The sequence below is a fragment of the Prunus mume genome, linkage group LG4 (assembly GCF_029339155.1).
Source record: "Prunus mume cultivar Tortuosa linkage group LG4, ASM2933915v1, whole genome shotgun sequence".
NCBI lineage: Eukaryota > Viridiplantae > Streptophyta > Magnoliopsida > Rosales > Rosaceae > Prunus > Prunus mume.
In genome coordinates, this window is record NC_142701.1 from 24890651 (window position 1) to 24916845 (window position 26195).

General features: G+C 38.7%; 2 protein-coding genes, 2 long non-coding RNA genes and 2 pseudogenes across 4 annotated transcripts; 5 read left to right on the forward strand and 1 right to left on the reverse strand.

The window, feature by feature from the left end:
- Positions 1-4892: 4892 nt before the first annotated feature.
- On the forward strand, positions 4893-8559 carry LOC103329051 (wall-associated receptor kinase-like 22 pseudogene; annotated as a pseudogene).
- Positions 8560-13060: 4501 nt separating this feature from the next.
- On the forward strand, positions 13061-16897 carry LOC148918269 (wall-associated receptor kinase-like 22 pseudogene; annotated as a pseudogene).
- Positions 16898-17660: 763 nt separating this feature from the next.
- Positions 17661-20431, forward strand: LOC103328958 (wall-associated receptor kinase-like 8). The gene is given in 4 exon segments (XM_008231384.2): positions 17661-17957; positions 17960-18556; positions 18779-18931; positions 19060-20431. Coding segments are annotated over 4 exon segments (2202 nt in total). The 5' UTR covers positions 17661-17683; the 3' UTR covers positions 20238-20431.
- Positions 20432-21973: 1542 nt separating this feature from the next.
- LOC103328957 (protein DETOXIFICATION 41-like) lies at positions 21974-24618 on the forward strand. Its single transcript, XM_008231383.2, has 8 exons — positions 21974-22384; positions 22505-23049; positions 23288-23374; positions 23491-23547; positions 23639-23877; positions 23969-24087; positions 24177-24263; positions 24363-24618. The coding sequence occupies exons 1-8, from the start codon at positions 22073-22075 to the stop codon at positions 24426-24428; spliced, it is 1512 nt and encodes a 503-aa protein (XP_008229605.2). The 5' UTR covers positions 21974-22072; the 3' UTR covers positions 24429-24618.
- Positions 24257-25107, reverse strand: LOC148918270 (uncharacterized). The gene is made up of 2 exons (XR_016126482.1): positions 24971-25107; positions 24257-24480 (listed from the first exon to the last, which is right to left on the reverse strand). It is a non-coding gene; the product is annotated as an uncharacterized LOC148918270 (long non-coding RNA).
- A 226-nt stretch (positions 25108-25333) lies between these two features.
- Positions 25334-25942, forward strand: LOC148918271 (uncharacterized). Its single transcript, XR_016126483.1, has 2 exons — positions 25334-25474; positions 25564-25942. It is a non-coding gene; the product is annotated as an uncharacterized LOC148918271 (long non-coding RNA).
- The last annotated feature ends 253 nt before the right edge of the window (positions 25943-26195 follow it).

The following is a 26195-nucleotide window of genomic DNA, read 5'->3' on the forward strand; positions in this document are numbered from 1 at the left end:
TCTGTTTACTTATCTAAAGAAAAATTTTCACTTGGCCTTCATAAAAAAAAATTACCTTTTTACTTTGACTTCGAATGGAAAGGTCAAAGGGCACTAGCTAGGGAAATAATTTTCACCGTGTGAGTAGTCTGGTAACACTTCCGTGAGACACAAGTTTGCTATTACAGTAATATAGTCCCATAAGAAGGATTTTCAGCGGTTTTACTCTTTGATCTATAACCTTAATCGAACTTAACACTCTGAACTAACTTTTCAGTCAATTTAGCATCTAAACTTATATAAATAGCTAATTTAGCCCAATTTTTTCGAATTTCATCCACTATTCCGATTAAAAAGTCACATGCTTGGCACATGACTTATTATTTTAATTTTTTAAAATAAATTATTATAAAGCTAATATTTGAACAATTAAAAAATCTCATTTTCTCCACTTACACTCTCTTTTGCTTTTAATACTCTTTAATTAATTTTATTCTTTTTTATTCTCTCTCTTTTCTATTCTACCCTTCCCCTATTCTCCATGTTTCTCTCTCTTCCCCACTCTCTCTGTTTCGACAGTGAGCGAAGAGCCCCATTCTCCCCAATATTTAAATTTGTGGACCTTGGCCTACATGCCTGCTCCATCCACCACACCACCATGACCGCCTCCACCTCTAAAGTCACTGGTCGACTAGTTCCTCCTTAAATCGTTCGATGATTTCAAACCATCGTCCTAACCCCCATAGTTCCCGGAATTCCCACCCCTGCTGTTTCCGACGCAATGGGCCAGAGGCGGCTTTGATTTCCCTAATCCTAGGCTCTCCTTCACGACTGGTGGGTTGTTTTGTCGATTTCCCAAATCCGACGACAAAACAAGAAAATGTCGCACTCCGAACGTGACATCGTTTCACTCCACCCCTTGTCCCACAAATACATCCACGAGATCGAAAAACTATCAACCCAGAGTCCAATCCCGCCTTCTGAGAGTCCCCGGGTTGTGGATTTTCTGGGTTCTAATCTCGCCAGCTTCCACGAGATTGAATAATGTGTTTTCTGGTTTTCTGGGTTATTATATAACCTTCATGAATACAGTAGTGGGAGAGAGGAAAAGCTGGGGAGGGGGGAAATTCTCAACATTTGCGGTTGATGATTTTAACTTAATTGAATTTTCATTAACGCTCGGCTTGCTTGCTTTCAACTTCTTCCGCCTTGGCTATGTGATCACTTGTATCAGCATCATTGAATGATTGCTCTGTTGTTCATGGTTATTAATTTGTACTTTCTCTGGGTAATTGGAAGAGAGAGATGGGGCAAGAGATTTTTCCTAAGATTTTATAGGGTAAGTGAGGGAGGGAGAATGGGGAGTTTTTATTATAATGTTATACTATTTTTCTTATTTTTTATTATCTATTTTCTTTTTGCCTGATTTATTTATTATTTATTTTACTTGAAATTACAATTTTAACCTTACAGTTAAAGGAAGGGGGTGTATTCAATTAGGATTTTAAAAGACTATTTTGGAATAAATAAGTCTTGTGGTATTCAATTAAGACTTTTAAATAATCTAAACAAGTCTTTTGGTATTCAATCAGGACTATTAGGATATTTTAAAGAGGGTGTCCAAATCTAATGGTATTCAATCAAGATTTTAAACAAGTAACAAAAAGTCTTTTGGTATTCAAAAACTTGCTAATTTCGATGGATTTTTTTTTTAATGCGGAAATTGTGTGACTTTTTAGTGGGAGGTATAAATACCAAACCCTATAAAAAATCTCACCTTAACCCATAAGACTTTTCACGTGAGATTTTTTTTATCTGCTAGAGAAGATGAACAGCTCTTCGTAAAGTTGAATAGCTCTTCGTAAACAAGATATTGCTTCCTTCTCACGCGAATAGCTCTTTATTTGCAATATGCCATGTTATCTGTATATGGTCTGTGTCTGTGTGTTTGTATATGGTCTTCGTGGGTTTGCAATATGGTATGTGGCCTGGGTTTGTATATGACCTGTGTTTGTACATCTCGCTTGTTATCTGTATACAGACCATTGGTCTGCGCAATATACCAAATTTTGTAACTTCCTTTTGTTCAGCACTAGGATTTTTAAATAATAATTATTTGCTGATTGGCTTTTTATAGCTGAATTTTGTTCACGCAAACAGATGGGAAATTCATAATAATGTTGGGAGATAGAGATGGTTTGCTAGCTGGGAGACCACACGTGACAGATTAAAATCAATGCCAAGGATAAAAAAAAAGTTAACTTGCATGAAAATTCTCATCATCATCTTTTGTTATTTGTGATCCATCTTCAACAGTTGCACCCAATTACATATTCTCATATGATCTTGTCCCAACCAAACATTCTCGATATGGTCTGTGGCCTGTGTTTGTACAAGTCTAGAATTTGTATAATTTTGCGCGGTGTCAAATGGAAAAGAATTGGTCGAGTGGTATATATTTTTTCAACGTTCAAAGGATTTTGATTAAACTATTTTGATTGTACTTTTCTTTTATTTTATTTTCTTATTTGGTATGATACGTATTCTTGTAAAATAACTAATAAATTTCTTACATACGTTGTAATACTAATTTAAATGGGGGATTCACAGCAAGGAAATAATAAAGGAAAGGGCAAAGAGAAAGAGAACTATGAATCTTGGACCATGGACGATACCAATGAGTTGTTGCACCTCTTGTGTTAGCATGTATAGCACTACATAACTTTCTTCACAAAGAGTGTCGTTTCTGATGAATTTCCAATTGAACCAATAGACGAATCTTCATCTTCAGTATTACCAGTTAATGAAGAAGATAATTTTGAACCAATTGTTCAAACTCAAGAGCAGCAACAAGAAGATGCTAATGAATGGAGGGCTAGAATAGCTTTCGATATGTGGAGAAATGCTATTTAAGGGGACATGAAGCTACATCAAATTGGCTATTAAAAGATTGGAAAAATTGTATTAGCTTTTACTTTTCTTTATTAAAATTATCATTTCTTTGTTATCTTTTTCATTGACTCTTGTAACTTTGAACGTTTGCTTTTATTTATTGTTTCATTTCTTTGTTATCTTGAACCAATTGACTTTTATTGGCTTTTTATTTATGGTTCCATTCCATTTAATCAATTGACTTTCAAAACAATGAGTACCCTGTTGAAAGGTATCCTAGTGGAATTGACAGAGGAGTTGAAGTAGTCGATGAGAAAGAGGAGGCAAGGGATCACGCTATGCAGTACCTCAAAAGAAAAGTTCCATCGTCTATTGCATTTGTATGCTTGTAGTTAGTACAATGCTTAGGTTATCTACAGATTACGCTGGTACTATTTATCAAATACTAGGCTTTGAGTTTGATGTACTACACTGTTCTGTGATTTGAGACTATTTTTTTTCTTCGGGAAACAACTACAATGTTCTGTGATTTATAGGACCGTTGGAAGTCAATTGGTTAAATGGAATGGAACCACAAAGTTAGTTGGTTAGCAACATAAAAGAAAAAAATCCATGTGGTCCTTTCAAATCTTATAAATTCTTATGATACAAATGTTTTAAAATCCAAACATAAAAAATCTTGATTATAAAAATCTTTTTAAAAAAATCTTTTAAGTCATTACATTCCTAAATAGTCTTTTAAAATCCACTGGACTTATTTATCTATAAATAGTCTTTTAAAATCTCAATTGAATACACCCCCCGAAAATTGGATGAAATTCACAAAATTTAACGGCAATGACTAAATTAGTCATTTTAATTTATTTGAGTGTTAAATTAGCTTTTTTTTAATTCGGAGGTTAAGTTCGATTGGGGAGTCCTAGTTCGGAAGGTGTATGGTAATTTACTCTTTAAAAAATGACATATTGCTCGAAACATGGTATGCAAAGACTTGGGATTGCATCAATATATTCACTGTTGTGCAATATTAATTAAAGAAGAACACAAGGAAAGGTATTTGGTTACCAAGAAAATTAGAGACTTAAGAGAGAAAATTAAACTGAATCTCATAATCTTCACTAATTGTAGCTTAAATACATTACAGACCTGGATTCACCACAACTAACACAACCAATTAACGTTTGACAGTTGACAGCTATACTCTCTTATAACCGACTAAGATGTTGAGCTTCTTGACTCTGTGAGGAGTGAGATGACTAGTCTGTTTAAACTGAGTTTCTGTAGACTATACTCTTACAAATATGTAACAACGTGGCTCTGAAGAGATTGCTGAATGGTTCCGCCATTGGTGGATGCTTATCATTCTTGCTGCAACCCCCCCACCAATCATTACACAGGTTCGAACCACAGAGGAGACATCAACTACACATACTTTACTTTCAGTCAGTCAACTATACACATACTTGCTTTACAGCCAAAAGCAAAAGAACAAAAAGAAGAGACGATAATAATAATTTACTTCTTATCTTTGTCTTTTCTAAAAGCCAATCAATTGCATCAAGAGAAAAAACATAGGATTAGGTGGTCATCATTAATCTTGTTTATTTGGCATGGGAGCTGATCTTAGTGTAAAATTTTGTCTCATTGCTCTACTTTTGGCATCAAGAATTGACTTATGCATTTACTTAGGGAAGTTAATAGAGCAGACAGATCCCTCTAGAGGATGCCATTTGTCACATTTTCCCTTAGCCCATGAGCCACGGCACACCAGCTTCTGTCCATTCCTCCTTCCCACAAATTGCAGTTTGAAAACATAAAAAGAAAATTAATCGACACAAGCACAACTATGATTGACCGGAAATTTTCAAAGGAGGAGGCAAGTATATTACTTTTCATATGCCTACAAAGGACGGGGCTATATATTATATATATATATATATATATATATATCATGGTCTTTACTCACAAAACAATACAACAACATATGAAATTCCCTTCCTCTTACTAATTGCTAGAACTCCATGGCCTTACATGGGATGCTGATTCTAAGGTCACTCAGGTTGGCCGGAACGATATTTGTTTTAGCGACACTTGCAACAGCCACCGCTGCAGCAGCTCAAGCCCTGCCTGGATGCCCTGACTATTGTGGGGATCTGAAAGTTCCATACCCATTTGGGACAGTTGAAAGTTGTTACCTGGGAGAAAACTTTTTTATCAACTGTACTACTAATACTAGTACTACGACTAGTAACTTCACTCAAATCCCAACAGCATATCTGATGGGAAGTGATAACATTGTTACTAATATATCCCTTGACGGTGAATTGCAAATATTGCAGCCTGTGTCCCATGATTGTTTTTATAATGACAAAAATGGTGTGATACACATCTCCCCCAACTCGGTCTCGTACACGCTCCAGGTTTCTCCTTTCACCATCTCGGACACCAGAAACAAGTTGGTTTCCATTGGTTGTGACACTTTTGCAATACTTGAAGGTTACCGCCAGGATGAAGAAAGGTACGAATCGGGGTGCCTGTCCTTATGTGGTAGGCCTTATAGCGTTCCCGAGTCTTGCTCTGGCATTGGGTGCTGCACAGCTTTCATCCCTAGTGGACTGAAAAATCATACTGTGACTGTGAGTAGATATAAAAATGATTCGTATGGAGACTGGCGCTGCAGCTACGCCTTCATTGTGGAAGAGAACTATTTCAAATTCTCCAATGCAAGTATTCTAGAAATGGCGAAGGCAAGAAAGCTTCCAATGGTTATTAACTGGGAAATCGGAGATCAGCCGTGTGCTGCAGCTGAGAAGAGCCACAATTTTTCATGCAAAGCAAATAGCAAATGTATCAACCGGACCAATTCATCTGGTTACTTCTGCATGTGCTTGCCAGGTTATGGAGGGAATCCATACCACCCAGATGGATGCCAAGGTAATCATGACCCCGTTTGAGATTGTTTTTTTTTTTTTTTTTTTTTTTTGTTTTTTTAAAAGCCTGCTTCACTTTAAAGTTAAGCAATTTAAGGTGTTTAGCAAAAATAAAATATCTCAATTATTTTAAAAGCAATACATTTTGATAGAACTTTTAAAGCAGGCTCTAGATTGTTTTTCAAAGCTGCTTTCAAAAAAAGCAGTGATGAGCCTTTGATCAATTTTTTTAATTCCCAAAATACCATCATTAATTTTTAAAAATAACACTACCTCCACCTCCACATGCAACTCCACCACCACCGAATACCACTGCCGAAACCACCACCACATGCTCCTCCTCCTCCACTTCCACCACCTCCACTTCCACCTCCACTGCCAACACCACAACTACCACCACGCCGCCACCGCCACCACCTCCACCTCCACAATTGCCATCCCCTCCACCATCACTACCACAACCACCACCTCCACCTTCATCACCAACATCACCTCTTTCACCTCCACTTTCACCTATATCTCTTTCACCACCACCTCCACCAGCATTACCACCATATGATTAGCGCATAACGCTTTTAACATAATTTCTATTTTAGTCATTATTCACAGTTATAATAGCTTTATATTAAAATTTACCAAACGATTTTCACATTGTTTTTTCTACTAATAGCACTTTAAAAATATTATTTACCAAACATGGAGCTGCTTTACTTTACAACTAAATATTTTTAAAGCACAGCACAAACAACTTTTTTAAAAAGTAACAGCAATCCCAAACTGTCCTAGACACATTATGCACTCCATCTACAATTCCCCCTTTAACACATCGCGCAGTTGACATGATACTATATATATTCTTTTCGAGTAATCTGAAGAGTGATCTCTTTTGATAAGAACTACAAGGTTCCTATCACTTTGTATGTGAAACTGTCATCCTTACGATGAATCTATTAGGTCGGAAATTGTTAAATATAATGTTCGTACATTCTATATATGGACATAATTAGATGACTAAATAAATTATTAACACCACACATAAAAGCATAGTAATTTAGCAGGCCCATAGATTATGAATGAAGGATACAATGGTAACATAACTTCGCCAAACATCCCCATATATAATATATATTTATTAAGTCCATATATTACTTATTAATTACTTGTTATAATTAAAAGCTGAAGATTGAGGTTTTTACCACCAATTGTGATGCATTCTACTGCTGCGTTCTTCTCAGATATTGATGAGTGTGAGGTCTCAGATCCCTGCAGTGCAGAGTGCTTAAATCTACCTGGAAATTATTCTTGTCTATGTCCAAAAGGGTACAAAGGTGATGGTCTGAAAACTGGATCAGGTTGCATAAAATACAACTCCAGCCAATCTCCTCTCTTGATTAATATTTCACTCGGTAAGTTAACCAATAAACTATTACTAAACTCTCAACCGACTTTAACCAACTTCAAAATCACTTTTGTTTTTCCTCTGTAAGCTATTGGTTACTTTGATTATCCCTTCCTCTCTTTTTTCTTTTTTTTTTTGAGCTGTTCAGGTATAGGCATTGGTATTGGGCTGTTATTAGTAGTCATTGGTGCATGGTGGTTGCAGAAAGTCATCAAGAAAAGAAAAGCCATTAAACGCAAGGAGAACTTCTTTAAACAAAATGGTGGTATTTTGCTGGAGCAACAATTATCTTCCGGTGAAGTTAATGTTCAGAAAGCCAAGTTGTTCAAGTCAGAGGAGCTAGAGAAAGCCACTGACCAGTTTAATGTAGATAGAATCCTTGGCCATGGAGGCCAAGGTACCGTCTACAAAGGAATGTTGGTAGACGGAACCATTGTTGCTGTAAAGAAGTCCAAAAATATAGCTAGTGGAGGCAAAGTCAGACAATTCATCAATGAAATTGTCATTCTTTCTCAAATTAACCACAGAAATGTGGTTAAACTTTTGGGTTGTTGTTTAGAGACTGAAGTTCCTCTTTTGGTTTATGAATACATACCCAATGGAACACTTTATCAATATATCCATGACCAAAATGAGGAATTTCCTCTTACCTGGGGAATGCGCTTGAGGATTGCTCTAGAAATTGCAGGAGCTCTGTCCTACTTGCATTCGGCAGCTTCTTTCCCGATTTACCACCGTGACATCAAGTCTACTAATATACTCTTGGATGGCAAATACAGAGCCAGAATAGCAGATTTCGGGAGTTCAAGATCAGTTTCAGTTGACCAAACGCACCTCACAACATTAGTGCATGGCACATTTGGTTACTTGGACCCAGAGTACTTCCAATCAAGTAAGTTTACGGATAAGAGTGATGTGTATAGCTTCGGAGTGGTTCTTGTTGAGCTCTTGACCGGACAAAAGGCAGTTTCTCTAACGAGCTCACAAGAAGCCAGAGGCCTAGTTTCATATTTCAATCATTCCATGGAGGAGAATAATGTGCTTGATATTTTTGATGCTCAAGTTAAGGAGGAGGGTGCACCGGAAGAGACTTTGGCAGTGGCTAACCTTGCAAAGAGATGCTTGGATATGAACGGAAAAAGACGCCCCACGATGAAAGAAGTGGCAGTGGAGTTGGAGGGGATTCAGAAAGCTTCTGATGTGCAACTCAATCTCAAAGCGGCTGAACATGTCCCAAATGTAGTAATTGGTCATTGGGATGATGCTGTTACATTAGCAGATTCAACAGGGTCAGGTTGGGATAGTGGCGCTGCTTCATCAACAGATGTACAATCAATATTATCAGACGAATCAGGATGAACAAGAATTCTCAATGCAGGGGTCACATAAGTTCTTAGCATTCGTCTAGCTATATTGGAGATTTCCTTGTTTCTTTATTTCTTTTCTGGTCTGTTTTGTGGTATTTGTTTGCTGTGTTTGCCAGTTCGAGGTTTGTCTAAACTCTAAACTGCTGTTTTGTTTGTCGAACTCTCTGTTTTTTGCTGTTTAATTTCCACCAGCTTTTTGTTGAATAAATATGTGTTCATTAAAAGAAGGATGACGCTTGGCCCTTCAACATATTTTATCCTGGGCTCTCCTTCACGGCTGGTGGGTTGTTTTGTCGATTTCCTGTGGGAGCAAAAATTAAGGCCCAAGTAACAAGCCACTTCTCATGAACCCTAAATTTAGGGAGTGAAGGGAATCAAATAACATGATATCCACTACCATTGAGCATGGAGATAAATAAGGGATATGGGACTTGGAGTCCAAGGGTTCAATGCCTATAAAAGGCTAACTAATCCCCCAGCATAGGGGGAGGGAGTTATGATTGATTCTACTACAGTATTCATGAATGAAGACTGACTTGAGCGTCGGAGTGTTTTCTTGCAGGTACCCCCCCTCCTCACTCAATGGTGATAATCAAAGATGGTGTCCGGCTTCTCAACATGGAAATAAAAAATTACTTGTTGGAGGATCCGAAATTTTCCACTCCAACAGTTGGCGCCGTCTGTGGGAACCGTACAAAAAGTCATAATGAGAAGACATGGATACCCTCTTGCCTTGGAGGCTACAATGGGGGCATGAATTTAATCCCCCAACAAAGAAGAATTTCTATACTCTCTTTTATCATTTCATGACTATAAATTATTATCACAGTGAATCTTCTTGCTATAACACAACATGAATTGGGCTATACCAATCACGCACGGCTTCAAAATCTCACAAAAGAACTTTCGTGAAATGAGCCTTCAACTTTCAGAGGTTAGTATCCAATTTTTATTAGGATGAATGCAACCGTTTGTAACAAAACGATTAAATTAGGGGCACGAATAGGGGCATGAATTTTTGCCCCAAGTAGAGAAGAATTTCTACCCCGTGCTTTTGGTAGTTTCGTGACCTAGCAGCATAAAGTACGCAGTCATGTTATGTAGTGGAAGAAGTCATAACATTGAATTATGAATTTGGAATTGGGCAACAAACCAATTTCTATGGGGGCACGAGCCGAACTGCAAACAGATAAGTTTTCTATTGTCACTTTCAGGATCCACGAATTATAGCATGGAACATGCTTACATCTTTTATCAATGCATATATTCATGTCTTTCTAAAGTTGATCATAGCCTATATATCTTGTGATGTAGATGAGAATGGGTTGAATTTACAAAGGAACTTTTCTGTAAAAATTCTCAAGTTTCATAGAGATAATTGGTATTCAAATTTTAACTAGAACATATGCAGTCATATTCCACTTGTGCAAAAGCCATAACTTCGTGCAATGAATCTCTGAATTGAAGGCAGGTGTTAAATCCTACAAAGCCAAGGCTCGCACATGATTCAAGAATTCCTGGAAGACATGATACTTGATCAATGGTTTGATGTTCATATTTATTTGATTAAAAGAATGTTCACATTGCAGCAACATGAAATTTTTATTGTTATTTTCATAACAATCATAGTTGGGAGTATTATCAATTTAACCACATTCGACAATTCATTATCCAATACCACCTCACGTATTTATAGCAAGTGAAGGCACGCAGTGAAGTGCTGGAGGCATGTATGCTTTTCCGTAGACGTAACTAAAATGGTTTATGATTTTTACAATGTGTAGAGAGCCAAGAGAACCACGTGTGATGTCTACACTGTATAGAAAGGCAGATTTACCAAGGCCAGCGAAGGTGACTGGTGCAATGCCCCTTGGGCCCAAACATTGCTGCCGTCGGAATTCAGCGGGTGCACGTCTCGGACACGATAACTATGAGCACCACGCTATTCTGCATATGTTGTCAGGTCCAACCTTTTCCTTTGCAGTGAATTGCATGATTTGCAACAAGCAAATAGCAAAGCTATTATCATTTGGGTGATAAAGAATGATGATATCAATCCTGGTCTTATGACTCATGAGCTTATGGTATGTCTAGTGCGATTTTACAAAACAGCTAATTTTTTATTGTTGGTGAAGCCATGGCCTCAAAGACGTATGATCAGAAGCTTTTAAATTGATTATATATACATCTGACACATGCCAAGGTGTTTGGGAGATGAGAATAGTTGCATATATGTATGGCTCTATAAAATGCCTGAATTTGAATCTAGTCATATGCTGCTCAATATCTAGATACTACGCCTACATATTCTGATTTTTGTTGATGAAATTAACATTATTATCGTATGGTTAGAATTTGGCAGCTTGTTAACCTCTTGACTACATTTGCGTGGTGGGGGCAACTATTGCACCACTCAAGATAAGCCATAAGCCTATTTCTATATGGTGGCAATTTAAGACTAACGGCAAAATCAACATAAACAGAGGCTGAATGAGAGCCACAATGTGTAGTTAGTAAACACATGCATTCTAAACCAATGGGGGGCATGCCAATACTCAACTCATGCTTGCGACTGAAAGTCAAATTCAAGTGGTCGACGACCATGATTGTGAAAGAAATTCAAGCTCATATGGCTGAAAGCCATAGTTGTGACTGAAAGTCAAATAAATAGTTGAAGACTATACGACCGAAGCCCAAACTCGAACTCGTGATTGAAGATCATATTCATGGTTGAAGACCATACTCATGGCTAAAGGCCGAATTCGTGATCGAAGATAATATTCATGGTTGAAAACCATACTCGTGAAATTCCACATGCTTGTGATCGAAGATCATATAAGTTAGGTCACCACATAAAATTCTACAAACAGTGAATTCCCACATAGAATATTCTCTCTCTACACCCGGTGTCCAGAGAGAAAAAAGGGGGCAGATGTGGGAGCAAAAATTAAGGCCCAAGTAACAAGCCACTTCTCATGAACCCTAAATTTAGGGAGTGAAGGGAATCAAATAACATGATATCCACTACCATTGAGCATGGAGATAAATAAGGGATATGGGACTTGGAGTCCAAGGGTTCAATGCCTATAAAAGGCTAACTAATCCCCCAGCATAGGGGGAGGGAGTTATGATTGATTCTACTACAGTATTCATGAATGAAGACTGACTTGAGCGTCGGAGTGTTTTCTTGCAGGTACCCCCCCTCCTCACTCAATGGTGATAATCAAAGATGGTGTCCGGCTTCTCAACATGGAAATAAAAAATTACTTGTTGGAGGATCCGAAATTTTCCACTCCAACATTCCCAAATCCGAAGACAAAACAAGAAAATGTCGCACTCCGAACGTGACATCGTTTCACTCCACCCCTTCTCCCACAAATACATCCACGATATCGAAAAACTATCAAACCAGCGTCAATCCCGCTTTCTGAGAGTCCCCGGGTTGTGGATTTTCTGGGTTCTAATCTCGCCAGCTTCCACGAGATTGAATAATGTGTTTTCTGGTTTTCTGGGTTATTATATAACCTTCATGGTATGCAAAGACTTGGGGTTGCATCAATATATTCACTGTTGTGCAATACTAATTAAAGAAGAACACAAGGAAAGGTGTTTGGTTACAAAGAAAATTAGAGAGTTGAGAGAGAAAATTAAACTGAATCTCATAATCTTCACTAATTGTAGCTTAAATGCATTACAGACCTGGATTCACCACAACAAGCACAACCATTTAACGTTTGACAGTTGACAGCTATACTCTCTTATAACCGACTAAGATGTTGAGCTTCTTGACTCTGTGAGGAGTGATATGACTAGTCTGTTTGGACTGAGTTTCTGTAGACTCTACTCTTACAAATGCAACAACTTGGCTCTGATGAGATTGCTGAATGGTTCGACCATTGGTGGATGCTTATCATTCTTGCTGCAACCCCCCATCATGGGTCGGGTTCGAACCATAGAGGAGACATCAACGACACACTTTACTTTCAGTCAGTCAACTATACACATACTTGCTTTACAGCCAAAAGCAAAAGAACAAAAAGAAGAGACGATAATAATAATTTACTTCTTATCTTTGTCTTTTCTAAAAGCAATCAATCGCATCAAGAAAAAAACGAGGATTAGGTGGTCATCATTAATCTTGTTTATTTGGCATGGGAGCTGATCAAGAATTGACTTTTGCATTTACTTAGGGAAGTTGCGGACATCCCTCTAGAGGATGCCATTTGTCACATTTTCCCTTAGCCCATGAGCCACGGCACACCAGCTTCTGTCCATTCCTCCTTCCCACAAATTGCAGTTTGAAAACAGAGAAGGAAAATTAATCTACACAAGCACAACTATGATTGACAGGAAATTTTCAAAGAAAGGAGGCAAGTATATTACCATTCATATGCCTACAAAAGACGGGGCTATATATATATCATTGTCCTTTGCTCACAAAACAATACAACAACATACGAAATTCCCTTCCTCATACTAATTGCTAGAACTCCATGGCCTTACATGGGATGCTGATTCTAAGGCCACTCAGGTTGGCCGGAACGATATTTGTTTTAGCGACACTTGCAACAGCCACCGCAGCAGCAGCTCAAGCCCTGCCTGGATGCCCTGACTATTGTGGTGATCTGAAAGTTCCATACCCATTTGGGACAGTTGAAGGTTGTTACCTGGGAGAAAACTTTTTTATCAACTGTACTACTAATACTAGTACTACGACTAGTAACTTCACTCAAATCCCAATAGCATATCTGATGGGAAGTGAAGACATTGTTATTACTAATATATCCCTTGACGGTGAATTGCAAATATTGCAGCGTGTGTCCCATGATTGTTTTTATAATAATGACGAGTGGGGTGTGGTGCACATCTCCCCCTACTCGCTCTCGTACCCGCTCCAGGTTTCTCCTTTCACCATCTCGGACACCAGAAACAAGTTGGTTTCCATTGGTTGTGACACTTTTGCAATACTTGAAGGTTACCGCCAGGACGAAGAAAGGTACGAATCGGGGTGCGTGTCCTTATGTCGTAGGCCTGACAAAGTTACCGAGTCTTGCTCTGGCATTGGGTGCTGCACAGCTTCCATCCCTAGTGGACTGAAAAATTTTACTGTGACAGTGAGTAAATATAAAAATGATCCGTACGGAGACTTGCGCTGCAGCTACGCCTTCATTGTGGAAGAGAACTATTTCAAATTCACCAATGCAAGTTTTCTAGAAATGGCGAACACACCCCAGCTTCCAATGGTTACTAACTGGGAAATCGGAGATCAGCCGTGTGCTACAGCTGAGAAGAGCCACAATTTTTCATGCAAAGCAAATAGCAAATGTATCAACCGGACCAATTCATCTGGTTACTTCTGCATGTGCTTGCCAGGTTATGGAGGGAATCCATACCACCCAGATGGATGCCAAGGTAATCAATGTCCGTTTGAGATTGCTTTTGTTTTTCTATCCGCTAAAAGCCTGCTTCACTTTAATTAAGTAGTTTAAGGTGTTTTTTTTGTTTTTTTTTTCCATGAATCAATTTAAGGTATTTGGTAAAAATAAAATATCCCGATATTATTTTAAAAGCAATGACATTTTGACAGCAGCTTTTAAAGCAAGCTCTGGATTGCTTTTCAAAGCTGCTTTAAAAAAAAATGAGTCTTTAATGAATTTTTTTATTTCCCAAAATACCATAATTAATTTTTAAAAATGACACTACCTCCACCTCCACATGCAACTCCACCACCACCGAATGCCACTGCCGAAACCACCACCACATGCTCCTCCTCCTCCACCACCAACACCACAACTACCACCAGGCCGCCACTGCCACCACCTCCACCTCCACAACTGCCATCCCCACCACAATCACTATCACAACCACCACCTCCACCTTCATCACCACCATCACCTCTTTCACCTCCACTTTCACCTCCATATCTTTCACCACCACCTCTACCACCATTACCACCACATGATTAGTGCATAACACTTTCAATATCATGTCTATTTTAGTCATTATTCACAATTATAATAGTTTTATACTAAAATTTGTCAAACGATTTTGACATTGCTTTTTGTGCTAACAGCACTTTGAAAATATTGTTTTCCAAACATGAAGCTGCTTTACTTTACAACTAATTATTTTCAAAGCACAGCACAAGCAACTTTTTTAAAAAGTGACAGCAATCCCAAACTGACCTAGACACGTTATGCACTCCATCTACAAATTCCCCCTTAATTATAACACATCGTTAGCATATTTATCGACACGTTACGTACTGATATGCTATTGACACAACTGATTTTTTAACTAAAGGAAGGATACTATATATGTTCTTTGTTGATAAGAACTAGGTTCATATCACTTTGTATGTGAAACTGTCATCCTTACGATGGATCAATTAGGTCGGAAATTGTTATGTTGAAATATAATGTTCGTCCATTCTATATATGGACATAATTAGATGACTAAATAAATTATTAACACCACACATAAAAGCATAGTAATTTAGCAGGCCCATAGAATAGATTATGAATGAAGGATACAATGGTAACATAACTTCGCCAAACATCCCCATATATAATATATATTATTAAGTCCATATATTACTTATTAATTACTTGTTATAATTAAAAGCTGAAGATTGAGGTTTTTACCACCAATTGTGATGCATTCTACTGCTGCGTTCTTCTCAGATATTGATGAGTGTGAGGTCTCAGATCCCTGCAGTGCAGAGTGCTTAAATCTACCTGGAAATTATTCTTGTCTATGTCCAAAAGGGTACAAAGGTGATGGCCTGAAAACTGGATCAGGTTGCATAAAATACAACTCCAGCCAATCTCCTCTCTTGATTAATATTTCACTCGGTAAGTTAACCAATAAACTATTACTGAACTCTCAACCGACTTTAACCAACTTCAAAATCACTTTTGTTTTTCCTCTGTAAGCTATTGGTTACTTTGATTATCCCTTCCTCTTTTTTTTTTTTTTTTTTTGAGCTGTTCAGGTATAGGCATTGGTATTGGGCTGTTATTAGTAGTCATTGGTGCATGGTGGTTGCAGAAAGTCATCAAGAAAAGAAAAGCCATTAAACGCAAGGAGAACTTCTTTAAACAAAATGGTGGTATTTTGCTGGAGCAACAATTATCTTCCGGTGAAGTTAATGTTCAGAAAGCCAAGTTGTTCAAGTCAGAGGAGCTAGAGAAAGCCACTGACCAGTTTAATGTAGATAGAATTCTTGGCCATGGAGGCCAAGGTACCGTCTACAAAGGAATGTTGGTAGACGGAACCATTGTTGCTGTAAAGAAGTCCAAAAATATAGCTAGTGGAGGCAAAGTCAGACAATTCATCAATGAAATTGTCATTCTTTCTCAAATTAACCACAGAAACGTGGTTAAACTTTTGGGTTGTTGTTTAGAGACTGAAGTTCCTCTTTTGGTTTATGAATACATACCCAATGGAACACTTTATCAATATATTCATGACCAAAATGAGGAATTTCCTCTTACCTGGGGAATGCGCTTGAGGATTGCTCTAGAAATTGCAGGAGCTCTGTCCTACTTGCATTCGGCAGCTTCTTTCCCGATTTACCACCGTGACATCAAGTCTACTAATATACTCTTGGATGAAAAATACAGAGCCAGAATAGCAGATTTCGGGAGTTCAAGATCAGTTTCAGTTGACCAAACGCACCTCACAACATTAGTGCATGGCACATTTGGTTACTTGGACCCAGAGTACTTCCAATCAAGTAAGTTTACGGATAAGAGTGACGTGTATAGCTTCGGAGTGGTTCTTGTTGAGCTCTTGACCGGACAAAAGGCAGTTTCTCTAACGAGCTCACAAGAAGCCAGAGGCCTAGTTTCATATTTCAATCATTCCATGGAGGAAAATAATGTGCTTGATATTTTTGATGCTCAAGTTAAGGAGGAGGGTGCACCGGAAGAGACTTTGGCAGTGGCTAACCTTGCAAAGAGATGCTTGGATATGAACGGAAAAAGACGCCCCACGATGAAAGAAGTGGCAGTGGAGTTGGAGGGGATTCAGAAAGCTTCTGATGTGCAACTCAATCTCAAAGCGGCTGAACATGTCCCAAATGTAGTAATTGGTCCTTGGGATTATGCTTTTACATCAACAGATTCAACAGGGTCAGGTTGGGATAGGGGCGCTGCTTCATCAACAGATGTACTATCAATATTATCAGACGAATCAGGATGAACAAGAATTCTCAATGCAGGGGTCACATAAGTTCTTAGCATTCGTCTAGCTATATTGGAGATTTCCTTGTTTCTTTATTTCTTTTCTGGTCTGTTTTGTGATATCTGTTTGCTGTGTTTTCCAGTTTGAGGTTTGTCTAAACTCTAAACTGCTGTTTTGTTTGTCGAACTCTCTGTGTTTTTAGCTGTTTAATTTCCACCAGCTTTTTGTTTAATAAATATGTGTTCATTAAAAGAAGGTTGACGCTTGGCCCTTCAACATATTTTATCTTTTACTTTGACTGTTAACTTTATTTGATGTCTAATTAAAGTGCATAATTGGTTTTCCTAATTCTAAACACGGAACTGTCAAAGGACACTTGGAAAATAATTTTCAAGGTTACAGAGGACGCAGGCTCCAAAGATGACCTGTCCGCGGTAAGAGTCTTGAATAAACCTGTAACTGTATGAACTAATTAATCTGCTAATGCAAACCCTTTCCATGAAAATTCAAAGAAAAGCAAAAGAAGAGTAAGATGCCAAAAGAGGAAATTAAAAGTCTAGTAATACTTCCGTCAGACACAGATTTGCTCTTAATATAGTAATATAGTCAAAAGACGGCACATTGTTGGAAAACATGGTATTGGTATGCAAAAACTTGTGATTGCATCATTGGCCGGAGTGGTAGTTAGCATTTTCTCTTTTGTCAAATATGGTTGCTAGAATCCAAAACCTTAATCAAACTTTCAATGTGTCTTTTTTGACTTCGATCATTCTGGTGGACAACTTATTCAGGAAATTTCAGCACAGAATTCCCACATGGGCAAAGAGAGACATTTTTATTAGCCTGATTCCTCCTATAAAGCATGTACTGAGAATTTGGATTTGCTCCATGACCCTCAAGGAGAGAGAGAGAGAGAGAGAGAGAGAGAGATGAAAATGGTGCTTCAACTTTTTGAGGTGGTTTTGTTATTGTGGAAAATAAGTACTGCATTAGCTCAATCACCAGCTCTAGCTAAGTCTGGTTGCCAGTCACAATGTGGAAATGTTACCATTCCATACCCTTTTGGAATTGGAGCCAACTGCTATGTTGATGAATGGTTTTCCATTTCCTGCAATGAAACTTTTAACCCTCCCAAGCCCTTCTTAAATAGCACTAAACTTGAAGTTCTGGAAGTTTCGACAGAATTAGGAACTGTTCGTGTCAACTTCCGGTAAATTCAACTTGTGGTGATAGAAGCAGTGCAAATGTGATGAGCATGGAAGGAAGCCCTTTTGTTTTCTCCCAAGCTGATAATAGATTCACTGGTGTGGGATGCAACAACTTAGCTCTAATGACATTGCTGAATGGTTCAACCATTGGTGGGTGCTTATCATTCTGCTTTAGTGGCTCAACAGGAGGAAGTAGTACTACTTGCAATGGCATTGACTGTTGCCAGACAACAATCCCTTCCGATCTTCAGGCATTCAATACAACGATAGAGAACATAGAAGCCAGGGAAAACTCAGAGGGATGCAAGTATGCATTCTTGGTAGACCAACAGTGGTTTGAGTCCAATGTAAGAGTAGCAAAAGCCTCAGCCATACAAAACAGGGATAACTTTCCTGTGGTGCTTGAGTGGAGGATAGACAGATGGAAATATGACTCGCTTGTAACGAATAAATCAATTTCCTTTAACAATTCAACTCTGTGTGAAAGTGGAGTTCTTATCAACAGCACCTCCTTTAGTAACCAGACCTCAGTGGTTCGGTGTTCTTGCAAAAGGGGATACGAAGGAAATCCGTATCTTCCTGAAGGATGTCTAGGTAAACTTCTCGCAATCTAAATGATGAATTCGTTTTTATTTTGAATCAGAGATCCCCATCAATCCATATTCATACATGGTAAACCAGTTGGAGGCACCGGCCTCAAAATGCAGGGCTAATATCTCCACTAGTTGCTTGTTTATAATTGATCTTTGCTCATTATTTTTCACTGTTCTACCATTTCGATCTTCATTCCTTTTCCACTTTTCTAATTCGTTTCAGATATTGATGAATGCGCGGACCCGAAGAATATCCCTTGTTTACAAGAAAACCTTGGACCTACTTTTACCTGTAAAAATACTGAGGGGAGTTATGAATGCCACTTTTACGGTCCTCCAGAGAAGAAGAAATCTGCAGTTAAACCGGTGCTTATAGGTATTGCTTCTATCCTTCAGTTGCCCTGGAATAATTTCCAGTGAATTCAAATGGGCAAAAGTTGTACTTTTCCCTGAAATTTCAAGAGAGGCTTGAGTACTTATTTCTAAATTTGTTGAGTTATGCAGGTATTGGAGCAAGCTTGGGGCTATTACTTGTACTTGCTGGTGCATGGTGGTTATACAAGGTCGGGAAGGAAAGAAACAATGTTAAACGGCGAGAGAAGTTCTTCAAACAAAACGGTGGCTTGTTGCTTCAAGAACAATTAAGTTCGGGTGAAGTCAATGTTGAGAAAATAAAATTATTTGATCCAAAGGAGCTAGAAAAGGCCACAGACCATTTCAATGTGAATAGAATACTTGGACAAGGAGGCCAAGGTACTGTTTACAAAGGCATGTTGACGGATGGAAGAATTGTTGCAGTAAAAAAGTCCAAGGTAGTTGATGAAGGGAAACTTAGGCCTTTCATTAATGAGATTGTCATTCTTTCACAACTCAACCACAGGAATGTGGTGAAGCTGTTGGGGTGTTGTTTGGAGACAGAGGTGCCTCTACTGGTTTATGAATTTGTTCCCAATGGAACCCTATTTGAGTATATCCATGAAGACAATGAAGAGTTTCCACTTACATGGGATATGCGTGTCAGGATCGCCATAGAGGTAGCTGGAGCTCTTTTCTACCTGCACTCTGCAGCTTCCATACCAATTTATCATCGTGACATTAAGTCCACAAACATACTTTTAGATGATAAGTACAGAGCAAAAGTAGCTGACTTTGGAACTTCAAGATCAATTTCCATTGATCAAACTCATGTAACCACAATAGTACAAGGCACTTTTGGGTACTTGGATCCAGAGTACTTCCAGTCAAGCCAGTTCACAGAAAAGAGTGACGTCTATAGCTTCGGAGTAGTCCTCGTTGAGCTCTTAACAAGTCAAAAGCCAATTTCTTTTACAAGGTCGGAACAGGGCAGAAGTCTAGCTACATATTTCATTCTGTCAATGGAAGAGAATCGTCTGTTTGATATCGTTGATGTTCGAGTCATGAAGGAGGGAAGTAAAGACCAAATTGTGGCAGTTGCTAACCTTGCAAAAAGATGCTTGGACTTAAATGGAAAGAGACGGCCTACGATGAAAGAAGTTGCAATGGAGTTGGAGGGGACTCAAAAAGCAGTGAAAGCTTCTCATGTGGAACAAAATCATGAAGAGATTGGATATGTTGGAAATGAAGTGACTGGTCCTTGGGATGTTGCTTCTACATCTACATCAACAGATGTTCTACCTCTTCTATCATCCAAATCACGATGAACAGATCCTCAATGCAATTGGAGACTTCCCTCATGAAACAATTCTGTAGTTGTTGCTGTGTTTGATAGTCTTAAGGCTTGTTGAACTCTAACTATTGTTCTGTAGCCCACTTTCTCTGTGGATTGCTCTGATTAATTTGTAACTGTTTTTATTAAGTAAATTCTTTCATTGATTAAAAAGCAACTTGGACGACATCTTATTAGCTTCTCTTGCATATGTTTCACTAATTTTGTACTAGCCATCTCATTAAGCTGGATGTGTTGCATTGATTCTTACCAGAGCAGTCCTTCCAAATTAAGCTATACATAGACATAGATGAAGGCTCTGATTTTGACTAGGCGCTTTTCTCTTCTGTTTTTTTTTTTTTGGTTGAAGGCTTTATTTTCTTCTTTGTCCACTATCTGATCTTGACAGTTTGCTTCTTTTTCTCTCTTTTTTTTGAAAGTAAGCGATAGTACGTATATTATTGACGATCAAATAAAAGTACGACAATTTGCTTCTAACTTCAAAGTTACAATCAAAGAAACTACAATCTCTATGGCATCTTACCATATGTAGCAATCTCAATCAAATTGTACAGCAATTATGGCTGTTACATATTGGACAAACTGAATTCTTTATATTTTGTAAAAACCATTCAATTTAGTACTGGCTATTGAGATTCTCTCCACCTTCAAGTAGGGTTTTTTTTATATACAAGAATCCTAGAATCCTAAAGCCGTCATGTGACTTGTGAAGGTGCACTTGCCCATCTACATAACTAAAAACCATTCAATTTAGCACTGGCTATTGAGATTCTCTCCACCTTCAAGTAGGGTTTTTTTTATACAAGAATCCTAGAGTCCTAAAGCTGTCATGTGACTTGTGAAGGTGCACGTGCCCATCTACATAACTCAGTAAACAATTTTTACCTAATCAAAATTATTAACTGCTAAACAGAAACAAATCCCAAATTTTAATGACAGTTGATTTTCCCACTCTTTTTTCTCCACTTACACTCCCTTTTATTTTTAAATACTTTTTAATCAATTTTGTTCTTTTTTGTTATTTCTCTTTCCTATTCTACCCTTATCCTATATTAATTTCTTTTTACTTCACTTTTATAAATTTTTTATTTTATACTTAATTTTCCAACTTCCACTTTATTTTCGATATTTTTGTGCAGAGAGTAGATACCGGCTCTATTCCAAAATGTGAAATATATTGAAAAAACCAATTATGGTGTAGCTTTAAGACGATGTGAGGATGGGGGCGTCTGACCAAAATGCCCACAACTTTTTTGGAAAAATATGCGGAAGATGAAGGTGCCTGGGTCCACTCCAAAATGCCTAAATTTCTACTGACCATATTAGGTACGCGTGTTGACCTAACCCCCCAGAATAGACATTTTGTCGAAGTCCACTGTCAAAATCAATACAAATAATTTATACAATACAAAACAAAACAGCACAAGAAACTGAAATGGGCCCCACCAACCTTTCAGGCTATGCCACAGGAACTGACAAGTAAAATATCCAGTTTCCATTTAACAAAGCACTGTTCTCGGAGCCTTCAAAGTTCAAATGTCATTTGTAGACCAAAAAATAAGTAGTTGCAGCTAAGTTTCTCTTGCTGACGTAACGCATGAATGAGCCGGTGGGTACGAAAAACTATTTGAAAGGTAGTTAAGACCCTGAGCTTTCGACTTTTCCTTCTTATTTTTGTACATAACGTAACATCATGTAACATCATATAAATTTATTCACTATGCCTCTTCAAAGTAACACAAGCATACTCTCACACTCAAACAGCTGCACAACCCTCAAGCAGTAGTGGCACGGCGGGCTGAGATAACCATGGGGTCGAACGGAGAGTACCAGCCGCTGCTGCTCGGACTTGACTCACATTCCCAGATACCTGGCTTGTCGTCCGCTGCCATCGAAGAGTTTCTGGAGCACCGGCCTGTGGCGGCCCGATGGTGGCCTAGACTGGTGGCATGGGAGTCAAGGCTGCTCTGGATTTTATCTGGTTCATCTATCCTTGTCTCCATATTTAATTTTATGCTCAGCTTTGTCACCCTCATGTTTTGTGGCCATTTGAGTGCCTTGGAGCTGGCCGGAGCCTCTATTGCTAATGTGGGAATTCAAGGTCTTGCTTATGGGATTATGGTAAGTATCCCAAACTAATGTACCAAATAATTCATTTACCAAAATTTCATCTCTATGTTTGTTTTCAACATTTGTGGTTGATTTAACTCTATTATTTTTTTCTTGCCTTTGAATCAAAAGTTGGGAATGGCTAGTGCTGTGCAAACTGTGTGTGGGCAAGCATTTGGAGCCAGAAAATTGCGAGAAATGGGCATCATATGCCAAAGAGCAATCATCTTGCACTTGGGAGCAGCAGTCCTCCTTACATTTCTGTATTGGTGGTCAGGTCCAATACTTAGAGCCATAGGCCAGGCAGAAGACATAGCATTGCAGGGCCAAGTGTTTGCAAGGGGCCTAATTCCTCAGCTTTATGCATTTGCAATCAACTGCCCCCAGCAGAGGTTCCTTCAAGCACAAAACATTGTGAACCCTTTGGCCTATATGTCTTTTGGGGTTTTCCTCGTCCACATTCTTCTCACTTGGTTGGTGGTTTATGTTGTGGAATATGGCCTACTGGGGGCTGCTCTTATTCTCAGCCTCTCTTGGTGGCTTCTAGTCATTACATATGGACTTTACATTATTCTAAGCCCCAAGTGCAAGGAAACTTGGACTGGCTTCTCTTGGAATGCCTTCAAAGGAATTTGGCCTTATTTTAAGTTAACTCTTTCCTCTGCTGTCATGCTCTGGTAAGTGTCAAATTTTAACCCTTTTCTCCCCTATTTTTTACTGCACATCTCATTTGCAAACACTTATTTTTACCTTTTGCTAGTGGGGTATAGCTCAATTGGTTTAGCTCTTTTACCTCCACTCATGTGTACCCAATGAATACTTGTGTAAAGCCCCCTCCCCCAATTGTTTGTACTAAAAAAAACACTTGTTTTTACCTTTCAAATAACTCTTGGGTTTGCTCATGCATTAATGTAGCTTGGAGATATGGTACAGCCAGGGGCTGGTGCTGATATCAGGGCTTCTCTCCAATCCTACAGTTGCTCTAGACTCCATTTCTATTTGGTATGTCTAGTGTTTAAAGCATTCCATTTAAGCTTTTCCCTATCAGTCAATTTGCTCAATTGTTTAACTCACATTGTTAGTCTAACTTTACATTTTCTGATGTGATATAATTCCAGCATGAACTACTTGAACTGGGACTTGCAATTTATGTTAGGCCTAAGTGCAGGAGCCAGGTTTGTGACAAATAAAATGCTCTTAAGAATGTTTATTTCTTAATCACGAATTAGAATTTACTTTATTGATAACGAGACATCGGTTGTGCAGTGTTCGAGTCAGTAATGAGCTAGGTGCTGGTAATGCAAAGGTGGCCAAATTTTCAGTGTTTGTTGTGAACGGGACCAGCATACTGATTAGCATAGTCTTCAGTGCAATTGTATTGATTTTTAAAGTTGGATTAAGCAAGCTTTTTACGAGTGATTCCGTAGTTATCGCAGCAGTATCTGATTTAACCCCATTGCTGGCCATCTCTGTTTTCTTGAATGGCATTCAACCTATACTTTCAGGTACTGATATGTGACAAAAGGAGTAGATGAACAAACCAGGTCTGCAGGCATTGTGAGGCATCGTTTCTAATTTAACTCTCTGGAATTTCAGGGGTGGCAATTGGAAGTGGATGGCAAGCTATTGTGGCCTATGTTAACCTGACTTGCTACTACGTTATCGGTCTTCCGATCGGATGTGTTCTTGGCTTCAAAGCCAACATGGGAGTATCAGTAAGTTCAATCTCTCCCTCACTCTTGTGCCAGTAAAGCTATTTCTTTGTGAGTGATAGAACATGATGCATTCTTTTTATCTCTTTCAGGGTATTTGGTGGGGGATGATTATTGGAGTTTTTCTACAAACAGTAACTCTAATTATTCTCACCGCCAGAACAAATTGGGATGCTGAGGTAATTTAAATTTTGATTGAAGTATTGTCTTATCTTGGCATATATAGTCAACATGGACTGCATTTGATCAACTTATCACTAATCACCATGCTTTTGTAGGTTGAAAAAGCAGCTAATCGATTGAAGAAAGCTGCAGAAATACCAGACAAGCTGACTGATGTATAAGGCCATGGAGGTTTTCAAAACTTGATTTCACCCGCGGTTCACGTATGAATACCTGTGTTTTGACATAGCATGGTCAACGAGATTTAGACTAGGAAGATTTTATCTTCTTCCCCTGTATTGTATACAACCAATCAGATTGGTGCCAACTTTGATTATATAAGGGAAAGAAAACCATCCTATATGTTTCACAGAATCGAACAGTAATAGTTTCTGCTTTGATGAATATGTCACATTGAGAACTGTACTACCTTGCAACTTTGTATCTTATAATAATATCATATATAATATTTTTTAATATCTTCGGTTTGGTTTGGTTAAACCGTGGTTTTGAATATTGCAAACCGTACACCGAATCATATATTTTGGTTTGATTTGAATTCAAACCGATAACCCAAAAAAATTGCAAAAAAACCAAACCAACCCATCGGTTTGGTTTGGGCTGGTTGGCTGGGTCTCGGGTCCAAATGCCCAGCCCTAGTTAGAAGCAATGTCAAAATACTGGAGACTTGGAGAAAAAATACATAAGTTTGAGGGAAAAGTACCTTGGATTTCATTTGGTTGCAGAGAAAATCTTATGAGAGAAGACAGATTGAAGATGGAGGGTGGAATCAAATCATACCAGACAGAGAATTGCCCGCGAATCGAATCTCTGTTAATTCTGTCAGCTGGCTGAAAATATCTGGAATGCTCCCATTCAAATAATTAGAAGATGCAGAAAGCACCTCAAGAGTTGATAAGTTCAAGGGCAAATGTCCTGTAACAGGTTGTAAATCTTAAGGAAGCACGGGAGTTCTCCAGTGACAAAAAGTTCATTTATTTGTTCTAAGTAATGTGCTAATCTTTGTGCATCAGATCAGATCACTATTTCCTTCTATCTCTATTTTCCCTTTGTGGGGTTGGGGTGAGGGGCTTTGTGTTACTGCATCTTTCTTGACTTTGTGACCATGACCAGATCACAGTGCAAAGGACTGAATTGAACAGTCCATTTGGGCTTGAGGTTCAGTTACATATGACAGAGGCCATTTGTCCTGGAATAAGTGAACCAGGTAACAAGTGAAACATATTTGTTTCACTGGTTTCTAGAAATATATTGTATATTTAAAGCTTGGTGCTGAGATATAATCATGTGGCACAGGCCTGCGTGGTCTTCTCCGCTCTATGACAGGATTGTATGTCTGCCGGAATAGAGGAGATGCATTTTCAAACACTCAGCAGGTTTGCTGTTGCCTTTACTTCATTCTAATACTATTTTCTAGCTAATCTCTTATGATTTCCTTTTCTTCTTCTCTGTCTTTCTGTCTCTCTGTCTCTCTCCCTCTCTACATCTCATGAAATTTTTGCGGAGCTTTTCGAGCTCAGGCTGGCCTCTACGGCCAACCATGGTGTTGCACAACCTAGGGGAAAGGAAGAGGGCGAGGAGACGAACCTGATCCAGGTGATGGCGCGGCATGAGGTGGCCGGCGATGGCGACGGTGGAACTTTCAGCCGAAACTTCACGTCGTTCCAGCCCAAAATCTTCGGGTTTTCGAGCTGCGAAAATGACTTAGCGTAGAAGGAGGACGTCGAGCCGAAGATTTTGGGACCGATCTCGCCTGAAACGGTCGCCGAAGTTGGGAGAAATCGCCTTCTGAAGCGGCTGGTCTGTTTGCACGAAGAGAGAGAGAAACGAGAGAGAGAGAGAATCACAGCTGGAGGGGAGAGAGAGAGAGAGAGAGAGAGAGAGAGAGAGAGCTGGGTATTTAAATTTTAACTTTGCAATAATTATGG